Raw genomic sequence first — 15,497 nt, forward strand, 5'->3', positions numbered from 1 at the left:
GTCCATGCACACTACCCTTCCGACAGCCGGGAAGTGGGACAAAACGCAGGTACCGGAGACACCATGACTTGATCAGATGGCGTGTGTGAAGCAATCCTTGGGGTATCCAGCGTGCCAAAGACAATTATATCCATGATCCAAACAATCCAAACTCCTACTTAGCCAGGCCCTACGCGTCATTCAATGTTTCTATAACAAGTCCCGTCAAATCTTCTCCAAGACATTAATCGAAGACTCGTCACTCGTACAGTATTTGTTGGTAACAAGCCAGATTGAAGATTACAGGGGACTTGTATCCGGTTCCTGTATCTGCCTGGGCGTCTCGGTTACGGTTGGCGCGTCTTGACTCTTCGACTTGAATGCTGTGTCGTGATATCAGTAAAGCCTTTGACTATCTTAGACAGTGGAGATTAGACTTACGCTGGCGACACATGGGACACTTCTCCAAAGAGCTCTCCTGCTTCAACCAGTCGAAGATGCAGTGCTGGGTTGCTGTTAGCTGTGCGCGGGTCGTTTCGACGAGTGGAGTTTACCATGTGAAAAGAGTGATTGCATTCTCCAAGGACTAGGTCTGATTAGCTGGTATCAGAAAAAAGTGGGTATTCCTGGGCTTACGTAGCGGGCACTCATCGCCTGGGAACTTGCACTTGGAACAGGTGCTGTCGTATGGGTTGCGACAAATTCCGCAGACATCGTCGTCGGGCATGTCCCAGTGCCAGGCTGCGACAGCGTTCCATTCGCGGATAGTTACTTTCATGGCTTCGGCCTTTGTCCAAGCTATGATATTAAAAGACGTTGTGTGAGTGAGTATGAAGCAAAGACTATCAGCAGCATCAAAACACGTCCAGGCGGCAGATTCGCGGGCGGTGAGAGGCGGGGATTGGGCGTTAATTCCGGCAGGGGGTCTGAGCTCAAGCTTTGCTGCAGCCACAGCAAAGCTACGACATGTACACAATTGCAACACCAGAATCTGACCTGCACGGTGCTATCAGTGCTTGAGTAAGCCGCCAGAACCAGATCTGTTCGAGCTTGTCTCTCATAATGTATTAACAATCACGCCATAGTCTCGCCCTGATCCGCTGCGGTTCAGTTCCCCGCACTTATCAGTATTAGTAGCCTCCACCTGCCCCTCCGGCCTGGTCACGAAATATTGAGCGACAAAGGCATCACCTCGCCGTCTTCTCCACTTATCCCGCCAGTGTTATCTCCATCCTCGCCGACTCCAGCAACTAACCACTGCAGCTTGCAAAATGTTTGTCTCACGTTTCCACTGTTCTTTGCGCTCCCCCTCTTGCTTTGTCTCGTCTCTCCGGTATCTAGTCTCTGTAGCCAACAGGCGCGCAATGTCATCGCACGAGAAACTCCGTTCTTACCTTGTTACCCCAGCAGAGCTCAATTCGGCCCTAAAACTCAATGCCAGCAAGCTCTCGCACGAGCCTCGCATCATTCCTCTCTGTGCATCCTGGTTCCTTCCCAATGACGACCGCAATGGCTACGAAACTTTTCTTGCGCAGCACATTCCCCATTCTCAATTCTTCGATCTAGACGCTGTCAAGGATGTGCATTCGCCCTACCCCCACATGCTCCCTTCCCCTTCCGAGTTCGCTGATGCAGTGAGACATCTGGGTATCCGCCGCGAGGACAGTGTAGTTGTCTACGATAGCAAGGAGCTAGGCATATTTTCTGCGCCCCGCGTCGGCTGGACATTCCAAGTTTTTGGTCATCCAAGAGTCCATGTCCTCAACAACTTCCGCAAGTGGGTCGAGGAGGGATACCCCACGGAAAGCGGGGAGCCCAAGGCGCCCGAGATCACCGAGTACGAGGTACCGCAGTTGGATGAGAAGAAAGTCATTGCTTTCGAACAAGTCAAAGAAATCGCAAAAGAGTTGGGCAAAGAGGGAGCCGATGAGGTGCAGATCTTGGATGCGAGGAGCCTGGGAAGATGGAAGGGCGTTGACCCAGAGCCCAGAGAAGGTACTTGGAAAACTGTCGGTACAAACAGCAGCATACTAACAGCCCTAGGTTTATCATCTGGTCACATTCCTTTCTCTATCTCTGTACCGGTCGCCGACCTCCTCGACCCAAATGACAAGACCCTCCTCCCCGCTTCCAAGCTCAAGGCTGTCTTCGAATCCAAGGGCATAAAGCCCGACGTGCCCATCATCAGCAGCTGTGGTACAGGCGTTACCGCAGCAATTATCGATGCTGCCCTGACCGAAGCTGGATACCCGACACAACAGAGGCGTCTATACGATGGTAGCTGGACGGAATGGGCTCAGCGCGTTAAGCCTACTGAGGGTCTCATCCACAAGACATTATAGATAACCATGAGATCTGCGAGAGGTTGATATGAGATGCGACCTACTCTTTTGCAGAGAGTTGATACCCTTTCTTGATTTCTGTGTATAAATAGTTTAGCTAGGCAATGTATATGGGTCAGAAATCCAAAAGCACTCGTGAGCATGCTTGTTTAAACAGAACATCAGCAGGCGTTCCTTTACGTGACTCAAGTCATACATCTGTACATGCCAAGATACAAACCAGAATGCATATGAGACCCCAGACGAATTCCACCAGCGAACGTTGCCGTGACCGAATCTACCACAAACTAGTATACAAAGAAAAAGCATGTATAGTAGTAGTTTCAAAATAACAAGGGAAATTAACGAAAGTATCCAACTTTTCAAGCCTGCTTCACCGAAACCCCACCTATCCCCATGACTACTCCGAATGCTATGCCTGTGAAGACGTTACCTGAGACGACGGCAAACACAGCCTCGCACCAGAGCGACCATCGAGATACGTCTCAAGAAATTCCTTGACCTGCTTGTTCGTGCCCCCAAGGTCTTTCAGTGGAAGCGCCACGACTGATAGACCCTTGAGTGAACGGGCTCGACTAACTGTTTTGGTCATGTTAGCCATTGTCTTTTACTACCCACGTTTACCCGTTTGTGTTACATATGTATTTTAGGAAGAGGGAAAGAAACATAAAGAAAGGATGAGTGCCAACTTACGAGCAACATAAATCTGACTCGGCTCAAACGCATCGCGCAGATTGACTATAACACGGTCAAGTGTCATGCCCTATTCCCAAGCACATATCAGTAAACAAAAAAAGACACAATTGAATTGGATTGGACACGAGAGAAAAGGACGCACCTGCGACTTATGCACCGTAATTGCGTAACCAGCTATGAGCGGTATTTGTGTTCGAGAAAGCAAGCTAGGATCTGGCTCCTGCTGCTTCTTCTCGCCCGCCGCCTCTTCATTCCCCAACTCGCTATACGCGCAGTCTGCGTAAATCGTTTCCTCAAGACCATTGTCGAATAGCACAACGGGCCAGGGCTGTTGTCCATTGTTGTCGGCGAAAGCTCGAATTTGATATTGAGCGTAAATGGCATGAGGGCCTCGCAGGGTGCCTTCCTTGTCTTCTTGATCCTTTGCTTTGCGGGGGAGTCGGTTAGGGTCAAAAGGTTCGAAGGCGATGATTGTGCCTTGGGCACCGTTTACGAGACCGCTTTGGGGTCTGAGGTTGGATTGGAGGACTACGCGCATGCCTTCTTTCAGCTCAGTGTATGCGTCATAGCGATGGTCTTTCTGTGATATGATTAGCGATATTATGAAGCAGAGAAGGCGTGGCGTACTAATTGATATAGGGTTCTGTGGTCACCGAGTCCTGATTTAGTGTATTTTTCTAGTGATTGATCGTCTCGGTGATGTTGCTTCCAGTTGAAATTATCCAAGCAGTGGTACTTGCGGGGTCCGGATGGAAGTCGAGCAACGTTCTCGCTGTTGATACGATCTACGTCTCGGCGTAACGAGAAGATCTTGATTGCGTTTTCCGTCTCCGATGTGTGATTGAGGAGTATCTTGGCATGGTTGGGGACAATGATGCCATCTGTCATACGTCAGCATCTATACGTGAATTCAGGACCACATGCAAAGAAAAGTCGTTGCAAAACACGAATAGTGGCGTAAAGACGGTACGATCTTACCTCTGCGAATCTTTTGAAGAATGGAAATAAACTTTCTATCGTTTTGTCTATGGATCTCGGTCAAGTTTACATGCTCAAAGTTGCAATCCTAATATTGTTAGAGTGGTTCGATAAAGCTTATAGTGGGAGACACCATCATACCTGCCATGCTTGACTTCGAAAAGCCCACTTGTCCGTATCTGGCCACATGTCGTAACGGCAATTCTTGTTCTCGCAATGGTGTATTAGTTCGCCCCGGGTTTCTTTATGTATAAGATCCCAGCCACATCCCATGCAGTGAATGAACGGTTTCACCGGGGCAAGCTGGCAGAACTACACACTGTATTAGTAGTTTTTCATCAAACAATAACAAGCAACCTACGTCTCCAGTGACAACCACCTGCTTACCGCCAAATGGACGGCCACCCCCCATCGCACCCATAGCTGCCTTCATAATTTCGTTCAATCGCTCGAACAGCAGATTTTCAACCATACTGATTTCATCAATAACAAGAACATCAGTCGAGTCGAACCGTTTCCAGACATCTTTTCCATGAGCAGCTTCCTTCAACTTATTCAGAGGCTTTTTCATGCTGTCAGGTGTCCACCCAGCAAAGGCCCATGTAGTCTGTCCACCAACATTCAAGGCTGCGAGATTTGTTGGTGCTACAATCTGGACTCTCAGCCCCTTTGCCTTGAGCTCCTTGACAAAGGCTTTGAGGATAGTAGACTTGCCGCACCCTGCGGACCCAGTGTAAAATACATTTTTCCTATCTTCAACAATAAGATCGACCACTCGTCTCTGTTCGGCGCTTAACTGGGGTTCGGGTTCCGGTACATAAGTATCCACTTGAGCGAATTGTGGCTGCGAACTTTGCACAAGTTGTTGCTGTTGTTGTTGTCGTTCTGAAACACTTGGCTGGAAGAACACCGGTACGTCGTCCTTCCCAGGTCGAGGATCGGCTACAAAGGGTTCTGTGGGCATTGCATAGCTATACTTGGGTGTATCAACGACGGGAGGGGATAACGACAGCGTTTGCTGCGTTATATATCTCTTATGTGCTGACACAGGCCTGCACGATGTGTTAGACATTTCCCTCAGGTGCTGCATCGCCATTCCGATATAGTCGTTGTTTGCTAATTGGCTATTGTTCGCAAGTATGAACTCCCATGCGTCTAGTTGCGTGGTAAACTTCTTTTGGCGTCCGCCAGAATAGCCCGAAACTTGCTCGTTAGCTGAAAATGAAGACGCATAGACGCCGGGAACTCTCCCATGAGCTACTGCATAATAGTAGGGCCAATTGACAGTAGGATCTGGTTTATAAGTGCGATGCCCAGTGTTTCCACGATCCTGACGGGGTCCAGATGGAGGCAGGCGAGGCTTTTTCGTTTTGGGTAAGGTTTTCGCCTCTGGCTCTGGACTAGATTCAATCTCAAATGGGTTGTTTTGAGTTCCGTGTGGCTTTGCGTTGTGGGACGAGGCATTACCCGGTTTTTGCTCTAGTCGCATGAAGTCATCTGGTGCTTTCTTTTGTTTCGGTCGCTTCACATGTTCAGGTTGGCTCTTCTCCTCGAGCTTCCTCTTTCTCGAACGTTGCTGTGATGCAGTTTTCGGGGGTCTACCTTTAGTGTCTGTGTTCACTGGGGGTCGATGGCGATTGTTATACGTGACAGGATCATCCCCAGAAGGATTGGAGGGCAAAGAGGTGCCCTGCGTGTAGGATGAAGATTGCTTGTACCCTGGGTACTGTGCATACTGCATATATTGTGGTTCCTGCCCGTAATACAGCTGGTGTCTTGGATCTTGCGAATACTGTCGCGACCAGTAGGCCGAATCGCCATCAAGAGGGTTAATTGTATTTCCGCTTCCGACACTACCGTCCATCTCGTCTGATTCTGGATGTAGCACAGTTGGAAAGAAGAACACAGAAAAGGTTACGGAAATAAAAACTGAATGGTTTTTTGAATATCTGCAAGCGCTGTAGCTGTTCGAACAGAGAAAATGACGTGGCGTAGTGAATGACTGTTAAAGTAGTAATACCAAGCCAAGTTGGGGGTCAATGCCCCTCTTAACGACAAGCAAAAGATTGATATAATCACACAATAGGGAAGAATTGCCGTGGACGTAAAGAATATCGCCACTAGACTGTGACTGCATGGCAGCAGGATAGTGGTGAAGAACGTGGTGGTTAAGGGGACAAGCGGACGGACCGATCGGGTCGCGTCCTCACCACGCTAGTACTTACATAAAACAGGCTAACGGTAATCCCCGGGACAATGTCGATATGGAACAAAAAAAGACAGCGCGGGGGCCAGGTTTGATTCTAATAGTTGATGCTCTGTTAGTAACGCAGACCCAGTGAAACAGTTCTTCTGCAATAGGTCCGAAATCCATATTTAAATGATTACATTGGTTTCCTCTGTCACGGTCTGATCACTCCTCAGCGCCGATCGCAGTTTCCAATGCACCCGGACTGTTGTCTTTTCCCCTACTTTGCTTTTTGCGTTCATCCCTGGTCGTTTCTCGACCATGTCGTACCCACCCTGGCTTCTCTGTGATAGGTTGCAAAAAGCCATCGATATGCACACAACCAGCCACCTTCTCCTCGTTTTCGATGTCATTGATATCGGGATCGTATCCATGGACGCGATAACAGTGCTCGGCAACGCGATTCGGTGACTCAAAGTCATGCTCGTGAGCATAGCAATCTGTGTGTGGACAGCGTAAAGTGTTAAACTGGGAGAGCGGACGCTCGGAAGCTGGTGGCTTTGTGCTTGATAAAAGGCTTGTAGCTGCTGGGGTAGATGGAGTATACCATATCGGTTTAGAAGCAGATCGCGACGCCAGAGACTCGTCGTATGGTATAAATGACATACTTTCGCCGAATAGAGCAGCACAGCGCTGAGCTGTGCGTTCCACAGCCGCTTTGTCCCATCCTCTGACAGCTGCGAGTCCAAGCACCTCACTCCAGTCCATTAGGCCTCTCCCCATCTCTTCGTCTTCGATTATAGAATCACCATCACCCACACTGCCCGAAGATCTGCGGCGTTTCCGTTCTCCAAGGGCTTGACTGGACGCCTCCCAGTCAGAAGCACCGCCGGAAGTGGCATCGCTATCCATTGCATTCGTATCTTTGTCTTGCCTATTCTGCTCTACAGCACGATTGGCTCGTGCCAAGCTAGCACGCGAAGACGATCTTGTTCTGGGTCTTCTGCGGCTCGAAGCTGTCCTTGACCGAGCTCTGGATAGCGGCCTCGACTCATGCCCACTTGACTCTGCTCCGGACGTGAATTCGCTCATTGAAGAGCCAGCTGAATCTTCATCGCGAATTTGGTTGAGCTGCATTCGACAGATAGCTAGTGCAAGGTCGTCTAGCTTGTTCATAATAGACTGGATCGACGGCTGCAAGAGCTGTTTCGCTCTCGCATCATCGGCCAAAACAACTGGCTTTGTGAATGTGTCGAGCTGTTTCTTCCTGCCACGCCTCTTCCCATATTCGTGGGTCTGATCCGTGTTGGACTCATGTCCAGCAGCCTCTCCATACGCACCACTATAGGCTTTCGTTTCAGCGTCAGCACGGGATGCGGAGGATGGTCGTGAGAATCGAGCAGATTCTGATGGAGACCGGCTTCGTGAAGTCTCGGGGTCATTGTCGGCATCAGATGTCGATGAAGATATGTCCCGCATATTCCACTGGTCTTTCGCTATCCTGAGGAAAACGGCCAAGAGCTCTTCCCTGAGTTCTTCTCCTGCATCATGTTTGCTGGTACTTTCGATAGCCCACTCATCCGCTTGTCCACGTACTAGCCTACTGTCTGATTTCTCGTTGTAATCGGGAAGCTCTGCTGGAGGCACTGGCCATGCTGTCCAGTCTGGAGGTGGTACTATGGCATCCTGTACCAGGCCCGCTGCGTCCGTGTACTTCAAGTCTTTCTCAGGCATCAGCCACTCGTCCTTGCTCTGCCACATTTCGAGTCGCGCCAAGTCTTGTGCAGGTCGTTGCAATCGCCGCTTGAGCATATGTGCGTTGTACAGATGCGCGGAGAGGTCGGAATTTTCCATTTGTTCGAGCGATTCTGCAATTCGGCGCTCGGCCTCTGTATACTCCTCCCATGTTTGCGGCGTTCCATGAAACCGGTTTGGCCGCACGGGTTCCTCATCCTCATCTTCCTCGTCAGACTCGTCAAACTCATCACCATTTGACTCTGCATCGGTGACTATATCACCGTCTACGTTTGTCTGTACTGAGGTATCGACCGGTTGTGCCTCTTGCGCATCGTGCACATCTGCAACCCCAACAACCGGCGGTGATGAGGGAGCGAACGAGGATTCTGATGTGTCGGACTCATAGGAAGAGAGCCATGGCTTAGCACTGTCACCACCGAACAAGGACATGTCAGCTTCAACAAATATCAAAGCCAGCTGCGGACTGCGCTAGTGTCGATATATGTGTTTGGCGGTTCATTGCTTGTTGGGCGTCCAAGTCACAGTCGGTCTTTTTTGGCAGGGTTCTCGAAATTCACACGAAGTCACGTGGGCGCCCCGCATGACCCCGACAACCTTTACACGAACACATTATCTCGAAATAATCATGTCATACTTATTTACTCTCTCACACGCGTTGTTCAAATTATATAGCCCTCCACTGTTAACATGCTGTGACGTTACTAACCGAACCGTAAACCTTTAAACTTTTTCTACTCTTGCATTTTCATATGGGAGGCCACAGATGACTTCCACAAACTGCGGAATGTGCATTTGATATGGTGCAGTTCTGAATGGCCCGGCCATGCCCAATGAACCATGGTTTTTATGTGCATAAGAGCTGAGGGCCATGCATAACCATAAGTATGTTCGTTCGCGCATGTCTTGTAACCTTAACATTACACAAAATGCCGAAACGTTCCATCTGCCACATATCAGGCTCTTCTTCAGAGTCAAAAGACTCCGAAAAGCGTGTTCGGATCGACTGTGATCGCCCTCTTTTAACACCCGTCCGCTTCCTTATACTTTCTGACACGCATGGCGCTAATTTACCGTCAAGTCTTCCTCCGTGCGACGTGCTCTTCCATTGCGGCGATTTGACCGAGGACGGGACTCCAGAAAGCATCTTCGCGGCTATTCGGAACCTGAGCAAGGTGAAAGCCAAATTGAGGCTGGTCATCGCTGGCAACCATGATATCTCCTTAGACAAAGAGTACTGGGTATCGCAAGGTGGAGCAGAATCCGATTCAGAAATAGTGCAGGCACTATTCAACCCAGAATGCGGAGCTAGCAAACATGGTATCATCTTTCTCTCTGAGGGTATTCATACTCTCAATCTACCATGCGGTGCCGTCTTCAAAATCTATGCCTCACCATACACTCCTGGATGCGGTACGTCGGCATTCCAATACCCGACTGGCAGTGATCGTTTCAATCCCCCAGAAACTACTCCGCTGTGGGCGAAAAACGTTGGCACTGAGACCTCGATTATCCCAGAGAATGTTGACATTGTCATGACCCATGGGCCACCAAAGTATATTCTAGGTGAGACCGCCGGTGACAGTGCAGGATGTGAGCATCTACGAAACGCCATAGTGCGAGTGAAACCCAGGTTACATTGTTTCGGGCACATTCATCTTCCGCGGGAAGGCTGGACCTACCAAGCACACAGGTTGGCATATAAAGACCCACCAAAACCGGACAGTGGTGAACCCGGGTTAATAGCTACCATCTTTAAAGATTGGGTAGGGTCAAATCAAGCCCGCAAGAAAGGATTTAGATGTTTACCTCCCGGCTCTGCAGAAGATTTCCGTGCGAGCAAACAGCAGACGCTCTGCGTCAATGCTGCAATGGAGGGTGAGAAGGGAGAGCTTGAACACCCACCGTGGTTAGTCACCTTAGACTTGCCGGTAAGAAGGTAGACAATGTGTACATTAGTGTTCAATTATCTCAGCCAGTTACCAGCCCGTCTACACATTACTAAGTAATTAATCACTAGGACTGTAGATCGTGGGGCGCTTATACGTTATTAATCCTGTATACTCTCATTTATCCTTTCTTAGGTTCTCGAACACTTGACCTTTTTTCTATCTGGTTACTATGTAGCGTATCAGATCAATTATCTCAAAAATAATGGCAGGACATGCTCCAAGCTGCCGGAATCGGGTATCAAGATAATTAGCTTTGCAGTCAAAGCACACATGATAGGACCAGAAACAACCTCATAAGTGCGTGCCGAAGCAGCACTGTTGAGTTTTATGGACCCTTTCCGAAGATTTTAAGCCATGACATATTGGTGGGGCTTTGTCAGAAGTGAATGTAGCACTAATGACCAGGAAATGTTTGGGTATATCCAAACAAGCTGGCAAGAGAAGCGAAGAAGTGAAGAAGACAGCGTCAATATAGACGAAAATTCAGATATCAGAAAACCAGGAGATAGATTCATCTCAAACAACATCAATCCCCATTGTTACCATTACCCAGCACCCTCTTCTCCTACTCAATCACTCTAAACATGCCTCCTCCTCGCCCACTCACTCAGATACTCCCTCCCCTCCACCCTCCACGTATCGCTCTCCACGTAACTCCCATTCTGCCCCCTCCCCTTCGCTTGAATCACCAAATCAAGCCCATCCTCGCTGTCACCATAGTGCGGCCAATTCGGCAATCCCTCGCCATTCGGATCGCCATTCGCAACAAACCTGATCCACTGCGCGCTCACCTCGTCGCTAAGCGCCTTGTACTCTGGCCACGGACCGTAGAAGCGCGGGTTGTTGAAAACGAAGGCAACTTCAGTAAAGTGCGCAACGCCCATGAATGCTTCTGCGTTGCCGCCCTCGTCGGAGGTGGGGCTGTTCTGCCACGGGAGAGTGTTGAAGCGATAAATGTATGTTGGAGCGTACTTGGCATATTCACGGGCGTCTGCTAGGCGAGGTGCATGATAGAAGACATCGCCTAGTATTGCGGCTATGCGCTTGTACTGGAGGCCTCTCTCTGCGAAGGTCTCCACCCCAGTGTTGAGGGGAATACCTTTTGTTGGATCGTTAGGGTAGAGTTCCAGGAGCCGCTTGACGACTTTGTCCGGGAAATCAAAGCCGGTGCTGTTGAGGAGGTAGGCGTAGATGTCCTCGTCGGTGTTGATGACGCCATCGAAGGGCGCGTTGTCGGTTCCCTCATCCGAGTTGGTACCGTACAAGTGAGGAATATGGGCGAAACGACCGGAGGCGAGTAGTTCGGTTGGGTAGGCGGGCATAACGTCGCCGTCTACAACTGGGTACCAGCTTGGGCTGTAATTTGGGGCTGCAAGCACAGGAAATATTTCATCGTATGACAGGGTACGCAGACAAGCCAGTGTGTCGACTTCTTCCGAACAGTTTGCCTTTTTGACAATGTCATTGTAAATGGGCTGATACCAGTCCGTGCCGTTATACCAAGCTGTTGCTGCAGAGCCGGATTCCTGAATACTACGGTGGAAGAGGCCATCTGTTTGACCGCCATATGACATAACCAACTGTCCGACTGCAAAACTTCCAGCCGACTCGCCCCAGATAGTGACGGCATCTTTGTCGCCCCCAAAAGCCTCAATGTTCTCCGAGATCCATGCAAGAGCCTTTCGCATGTCTCGCAACGCAAGATTTGTTTGGCCAGCGCCCTGAATTTCTTGTGAGTAGAGCAGGCCCCACGCACCCTTGCGGTAGTTAATGCTAGCTCCAATAATTGGCTGACCGATCTCTACGCTCCTTTGAACAATATATGACAGATTGTAGTTTGGTAAATCCGTAGAGCCGATTTGGTAACTTCCACCGTGAATCCACACCGCAATTGGCAGTTTAGACTGCTCCTGTGGGGAGAGGCCTGATGGGCGCACAATGTTGATGCTCAGGCAGTTTTCGCTCATGATGAGGCTACTGTTCATTGAATCCGGGCATGTATCGCCGTAAGATGTGACGGGGCGTGTGCCGTTCCATGTAGCATTCAGAGACTGTGGCACGCGGAAACGGTTCTCACCTCCAGTATCCTGCGCGTACGGAACGCCTAGAAAGGCATCCTGGTTAAAGGAGGGAAGGTGCAAACCTTCGTATGTACCGTTCAGCACTGTGACAGTAGGACCAATGGCCCATGCTGTCGTTGCCAAAAGAAAAGTTGCTAGTGCTCGCATTGTCCCAGCTCTTTTAATGAACGTCACGATGTTGACTCACAAACACCAGTGATGTTTGTTGGAAACAGTACAGTGCGGAGTGTGTGCGAAGAGGAACCGTTCTCCAGCTTCTCCATAGCAGCAAGCCGAACGCTAGCAGGAATAAGGCGCCCTAAGTTGTGAGTAAGGACCCTTGTATTGTGGTATGACGTTCGTTCCATTTTGTGATAAGAGTCCATTTCCAGAGCGATCAGCGGGGCTGTACCTCGGTAGTCAGGGATGATACGGAAGGTAGACAGGAATCTTGCATGGCGGCATTCCATCCAAATGTCCGCTCGACGGTATCGGGTACGTGCGACAGTCACTTGATTGGTGCCAGCATTCTAACCGACAGACCCCACCCAATATGTGATGCTTGCTATACTTACATACTCCAATACTTGCACGGCCCTACCATGGGATGCCTGAAATAGAAATGTGCATGTCAACCCGAAGACGTCTTCAGTCCTGCCTCAAAAAATCTTCGACAGAAAGCTGTGTCTCTTCTTTGTTGGTTGATCTACCAGCTGTGCTGTCGTAAGCTGTGGTAGAGGATGTAACATATCTCCTGGTAACTCGACTGGCAATGGCGCGACGCCGTAATGCGGTTCCTTGCTTGGGAGTGAGATGTTCTGAACTGTGCTTTGCTGGATATGCTGATTGTGCTGGTATAACGAAGCATTGTGAATTGAAGGGGATTGGTGAATAGCCATCGGCGATGGAGGAGTACTAAAGGCGCCATTCAACTGTGATTGAAGATGAGCCTGCGGCTGAGGTCTTTGCATATGTCCATATGCATATTGTGGTATCTGTGGTTGAGGTGAAGGTGCCGTGTTGGCGTGATGCTGGTGCACGCGCTGAGCACTCCAGAGGCTGAAAACCTCGTTCATGAGAATCGACCATTCTGGAGGTCCTCCCAGGAAGCTGTACTTGACAGATCCGTCCTGGAATGCAATGAAGTAGTGGTCTTGGTGATACGGCGAGATGGCAACGTACTAGTTTATGTTAGGCTTACATCCATACAACCAGCAGAGCATGACTAAACACGTACGGTGATAGCTCCTGGTGCAGCATCGATTATGATCTTATTGAGTGTGCTGTAATGGCCATGGAAATCCCATGCTATGCGCCGATCAGGATACATGACGAACCATGCATTCTTCACTCCGAGACTAACACAGATGGGCGTATCATGCGATTTTCGGAGTTTATCCTCCAGATCTGAGGGTATACCAGCCCATATTGACCCTCTTCCCTGGGCACAAGCAAAGTAGCTGAAGTTCTGGCCAAATGTGATGAAGCATGAGCGGGCGGCATTCGGGAACGATTTCGACCATCGCGCAAGATCAGGATAGTTGACGTCAAAATAGGTTTGAGAAAAAACTATCCTAGATTAGCGCAATATCAAAGAGGTGTGTATTGTCTAAAGTAATACAGGCCGCTGTTCTCATGCACCCTACTACTGCGGGGCTGGGGCCTAATCACTCACATTGCTTGTCTTCTCCGTCTAATGTCTTGCACCCTACATACCACACTGGCTCTTGGGTGTTGACATGAGGTGCGAGGGCAAGGCAATAAGGGCTAGCAATTCTCCAAGCAGGGCTCATGGAGCTGTTGAATAACTGACGAAGTGTGGGCGGTACTTCATGACTGTGCGCTGTCAATCACCTAGCCTCGTCCAGGTTGCACTGCAAGAAGCTCACAATTTCCATGTTTGAGGACAGTCGAAAAAGATGATATTTCGCGGACCGAAGACGAAGGAAATGTTCGACATTTTTCAGGCAGCGTCCAATATTGGATATGGTGGAAGAGAGCGAGCACAAAAGTTGCGGTTGCCAGCGCGTAGCAAGGCGCCCCAAGAAAGTGGCGCCTTAGGGCCTTGCGGACGTGGAGAGTCGGTCACCAACGGTACGGCTGAGAGCTGTCACCGGTCACAAGGGCTATACGAGAAATCCGCTTGAATCGTGTTCTCCAACACATTCCTGAAAAGGCTTGAGGATCGGGAAATTTCCAAGCAATAGCAGAATTTTTGAGAACAACGCAAATAGGAAATTGAGAAGGAGCAGTTTCAAGTTGTGAGCGTTTTCGTGCTTAGAGAACATAAGAGCAACAGGCCAAAACGTCATTATTAACTCACGAGGTTTTGTACTGCTGGCTCCTTTTCTTTCACAACTGGTATTTCCTCTTCATATATCTCCCTCACGTGTGCACTTGGAAAGGCCTTCCGCAGCGTTTCGCCCATGTAGCGAACGCCCCAGTCTTCCGCTTGCCTATGCCCGACACAAGCTACCGACATGCCCAGTGCTTTCGCAGCTTCCAGCCCACTAACCCGGGGTTGCCCAGTCAGATACAGCAGATGTCTGCCGTCTTCATCCGGTGCTATCCATCCACGCTCTTGTGTCATCTGAAATACGCGATGCACTTCACCCTCGTTGAAGGCATTCATGATGGCGACGAAGCGTATTTCGTCCGATAAGCCTACATGCGCCAGTTCGGAAACGCCAAACTGTTCTTGGATCTGAATCAGGAGCTCCTGCAGAGGCATGGTGATCTGACCAATGACTCCGATCCTCCTCTCTAGATCTCCTTTATAGCCTTGGACGCAGAGGCAGTTCGCTGTGTCTATGCCTAACCTTTGTGCTAGCGCTGTGTTCCATCCTACCGTCAGTACCTCGTCGAAGGAAGTATGACTTGAGAGAACAAGAGTGCCTTTGCGCACGCTGCGTCGATTGAGGTTGAAGGGCCGGTGTAGAAAGCAGAGGGTGCGCGGTGGTCGTGGATAGATCTGCGCTGTAGAGCCCGCAGTGTTATCGTCCAGTGGGTAGCCGATCAAAGAGTAAACCCCTGGAGTTGGTGTGACGCTCAGTATAATCTGCTCAACTATCGCAGTCTCTGCATCGTAGCGAGGGTTTCGAGGGACGTGGTATAGTCGCTGGACGTCGTTTTCCTTGAGTGGCAGAAGTGTTTCGACAAAGCGCGTCACAGCCGCATGCGTAATCTTTTTCGGCCTTGACATTGAAGAGTGAAAGACCCAGTCTGCTCGTTAGTGGGTATCAAAGGAGTTCTCTGGCAAGCTTCATGACCTTTTGCTTCAAGTACGTCATGATGCCATCTCAACCGTGAAGCGTTGAAAGCCTAGGCCTCCAATGCGCCCGCCGCTTTGCAAATCGCTAGATATGTGCCTGAGCATCAAGCGCGCATGCTTCCATTGCACGGTAAATTGCGCGTAGAGTTGAGAAGCTGTCCAAAAGGTGCTGCATCTGCCGAGGAGTGATTGGCATCGCCACCACCGGCATCGCGCCGCGCCCAGACAGAACGGGCTTAGTGTGATGGTTGCTTTCTCTCCCGAATTATCGTCGCT

At 49.8% G+C, this 15,497-nt stretch overlaps 7 protein-coding genes across 7 annotated transcripts; 2 read left to right on the forward strand and 5 right to left on the reverse strand.

Annotated features, from left to right (window-relative positions):
- Positions 1–279: 279 nt before the first annotated feature.
- On the reverse strand, positions 280–757 carry COCMIDRAFT_100607 (uncharacterized protein; the record flags this gene model as incomplete). The annotated part of the gene is made up of 4 exons (XM_007691791.1): positions 280–362; positions 421–484; positions 534–565; positions 616–757. 4 exons carry the CDS (start codon positions 755–757, stop codon positions 280–282), a joined length of 321 nt encoding a protein of 106 aa, XP_007689981.1.
- A 493-nt stretch (positions 758–1,250) lies between these two features.
- On the forward strand, positions 1,251–2,321 carry COCMIDRAFT_100620 (uncharacterized protein; the record flags this gene model as incomplete). The annotated part of the gene is made up of 2 exons (XM_007691792.1): positions 1,251–1,974; positions 2,023–2,321. The coding sequence occupies 2 exons, from the start codon at positions 1,251–1,253 to the stop codon at positions 2,319–2,321; spliced, it is 1,023 nt and encodes a 340-aa protein (XP_007689982.1).
- A 4,087-nt stretch (positions 2,322–6,408) lies between these two features.
- COCMIDRAFT_7050 (uncharacterized protein) lies at positions 6,409–8,370 on the reverse strand (the record flags this gene model as incomplete). Its single annotated transcript, XM_007691771.1, has 1 exon — positions 6,409–8,370. The coding sequence occupies one exon, from the start codon at positions 8,368–8,370 to the stop codon at positions 6,409–6,411; it is 1,962 nt and encodes a 653-aa protein (XP_007689961.1).
- Positions 8,371–8,867: 497 nt separating this feature from the next.
- Positions 8,868–9,881, forward strand: COCMIDRAFT_100669 (uncharacterized protein; the record flags this gene model as incomplete). Its single annotated transcript, XM_007691793.1, has 1 exon — positions 8,868–9,881. The coding sequence occupies one exon, from the start codon at positions 8,868–8,870 to the stop codon at positions 9,879–9,881; it is 1,014 nt and encodes a 337-aa protein (XP_007689983.1).
- A 587-nt stretch (positions 9,882–10,468) lies between these two features.
- Positions 10,469–12,118, reverse strand: COCMIDRAFT_38555 (uncharacterized protein; the record flags this gene model as incomplete). Its single annotated transcript, XM_007691785.1, has 1 exon — positions 10,469–12,118. The coding sequence occupies one exon, from the start codon at positions 12,116–12,118 to the stop codon at positions 10,469–10,471; it is 1,650 nt and encodes a 549-aa protein (XP_007689975.1).
- Positions 12,119–12,609: 491 nt separating this feature from the next.
- Positions 12,610–13,743, reverse strand: COCMIDRAFT_100634 (uncharacterized protein; the record flags this gene model as incomplete). The annotated part of the gene is made up of 3 exons (XM_007691794.1): positions 12,610–13,131; positions 13,188–13,519; positions 13,626–13,743. The coding sequence occupies 3 exons, from the start codon at positions 13,741–13,743 to the stop codon at positions 12,610–12,612; spliced, it is 972 nt and encodes a 323-aa protein (XP_007689984.1).
- A 521-nt stretch (positions 13,744–14,264) lies between these two features.
- COCMIDRAFT_100694 (uncharacterized protein) lies at positions 14,265–15,152 on the reverse strand (the record flags this gene model as incomplete). The annotated part of the gene is made up of 1 exon (XM_007691795.1): positions 14,265–15,152. The coding sequence occupies one exon, from the start codon at positions 15,150–15,152 to the stop codon at positions 14,265–14,267; it is 888 nt and encodes a 295-aa protein (XP_007689985.1).
- Between the last annotated feature and the right edge of the window lie 345 nt (positions 15,153–15,497).

Source organism: Bipolaris oryzae (genome assembly GCF_000523455.1).
Source record: "Bipolaris oryzae ATCC 44560 unplaced genomic scaffold scaffold_109, whole genome shotgun sequence".
NCBI lineage: Eukaryota > Fungi > Ascomycota > Dothideomycetes > Pleosporales > Pleosporaceae > Bipolaris > Bipolaris oryzae.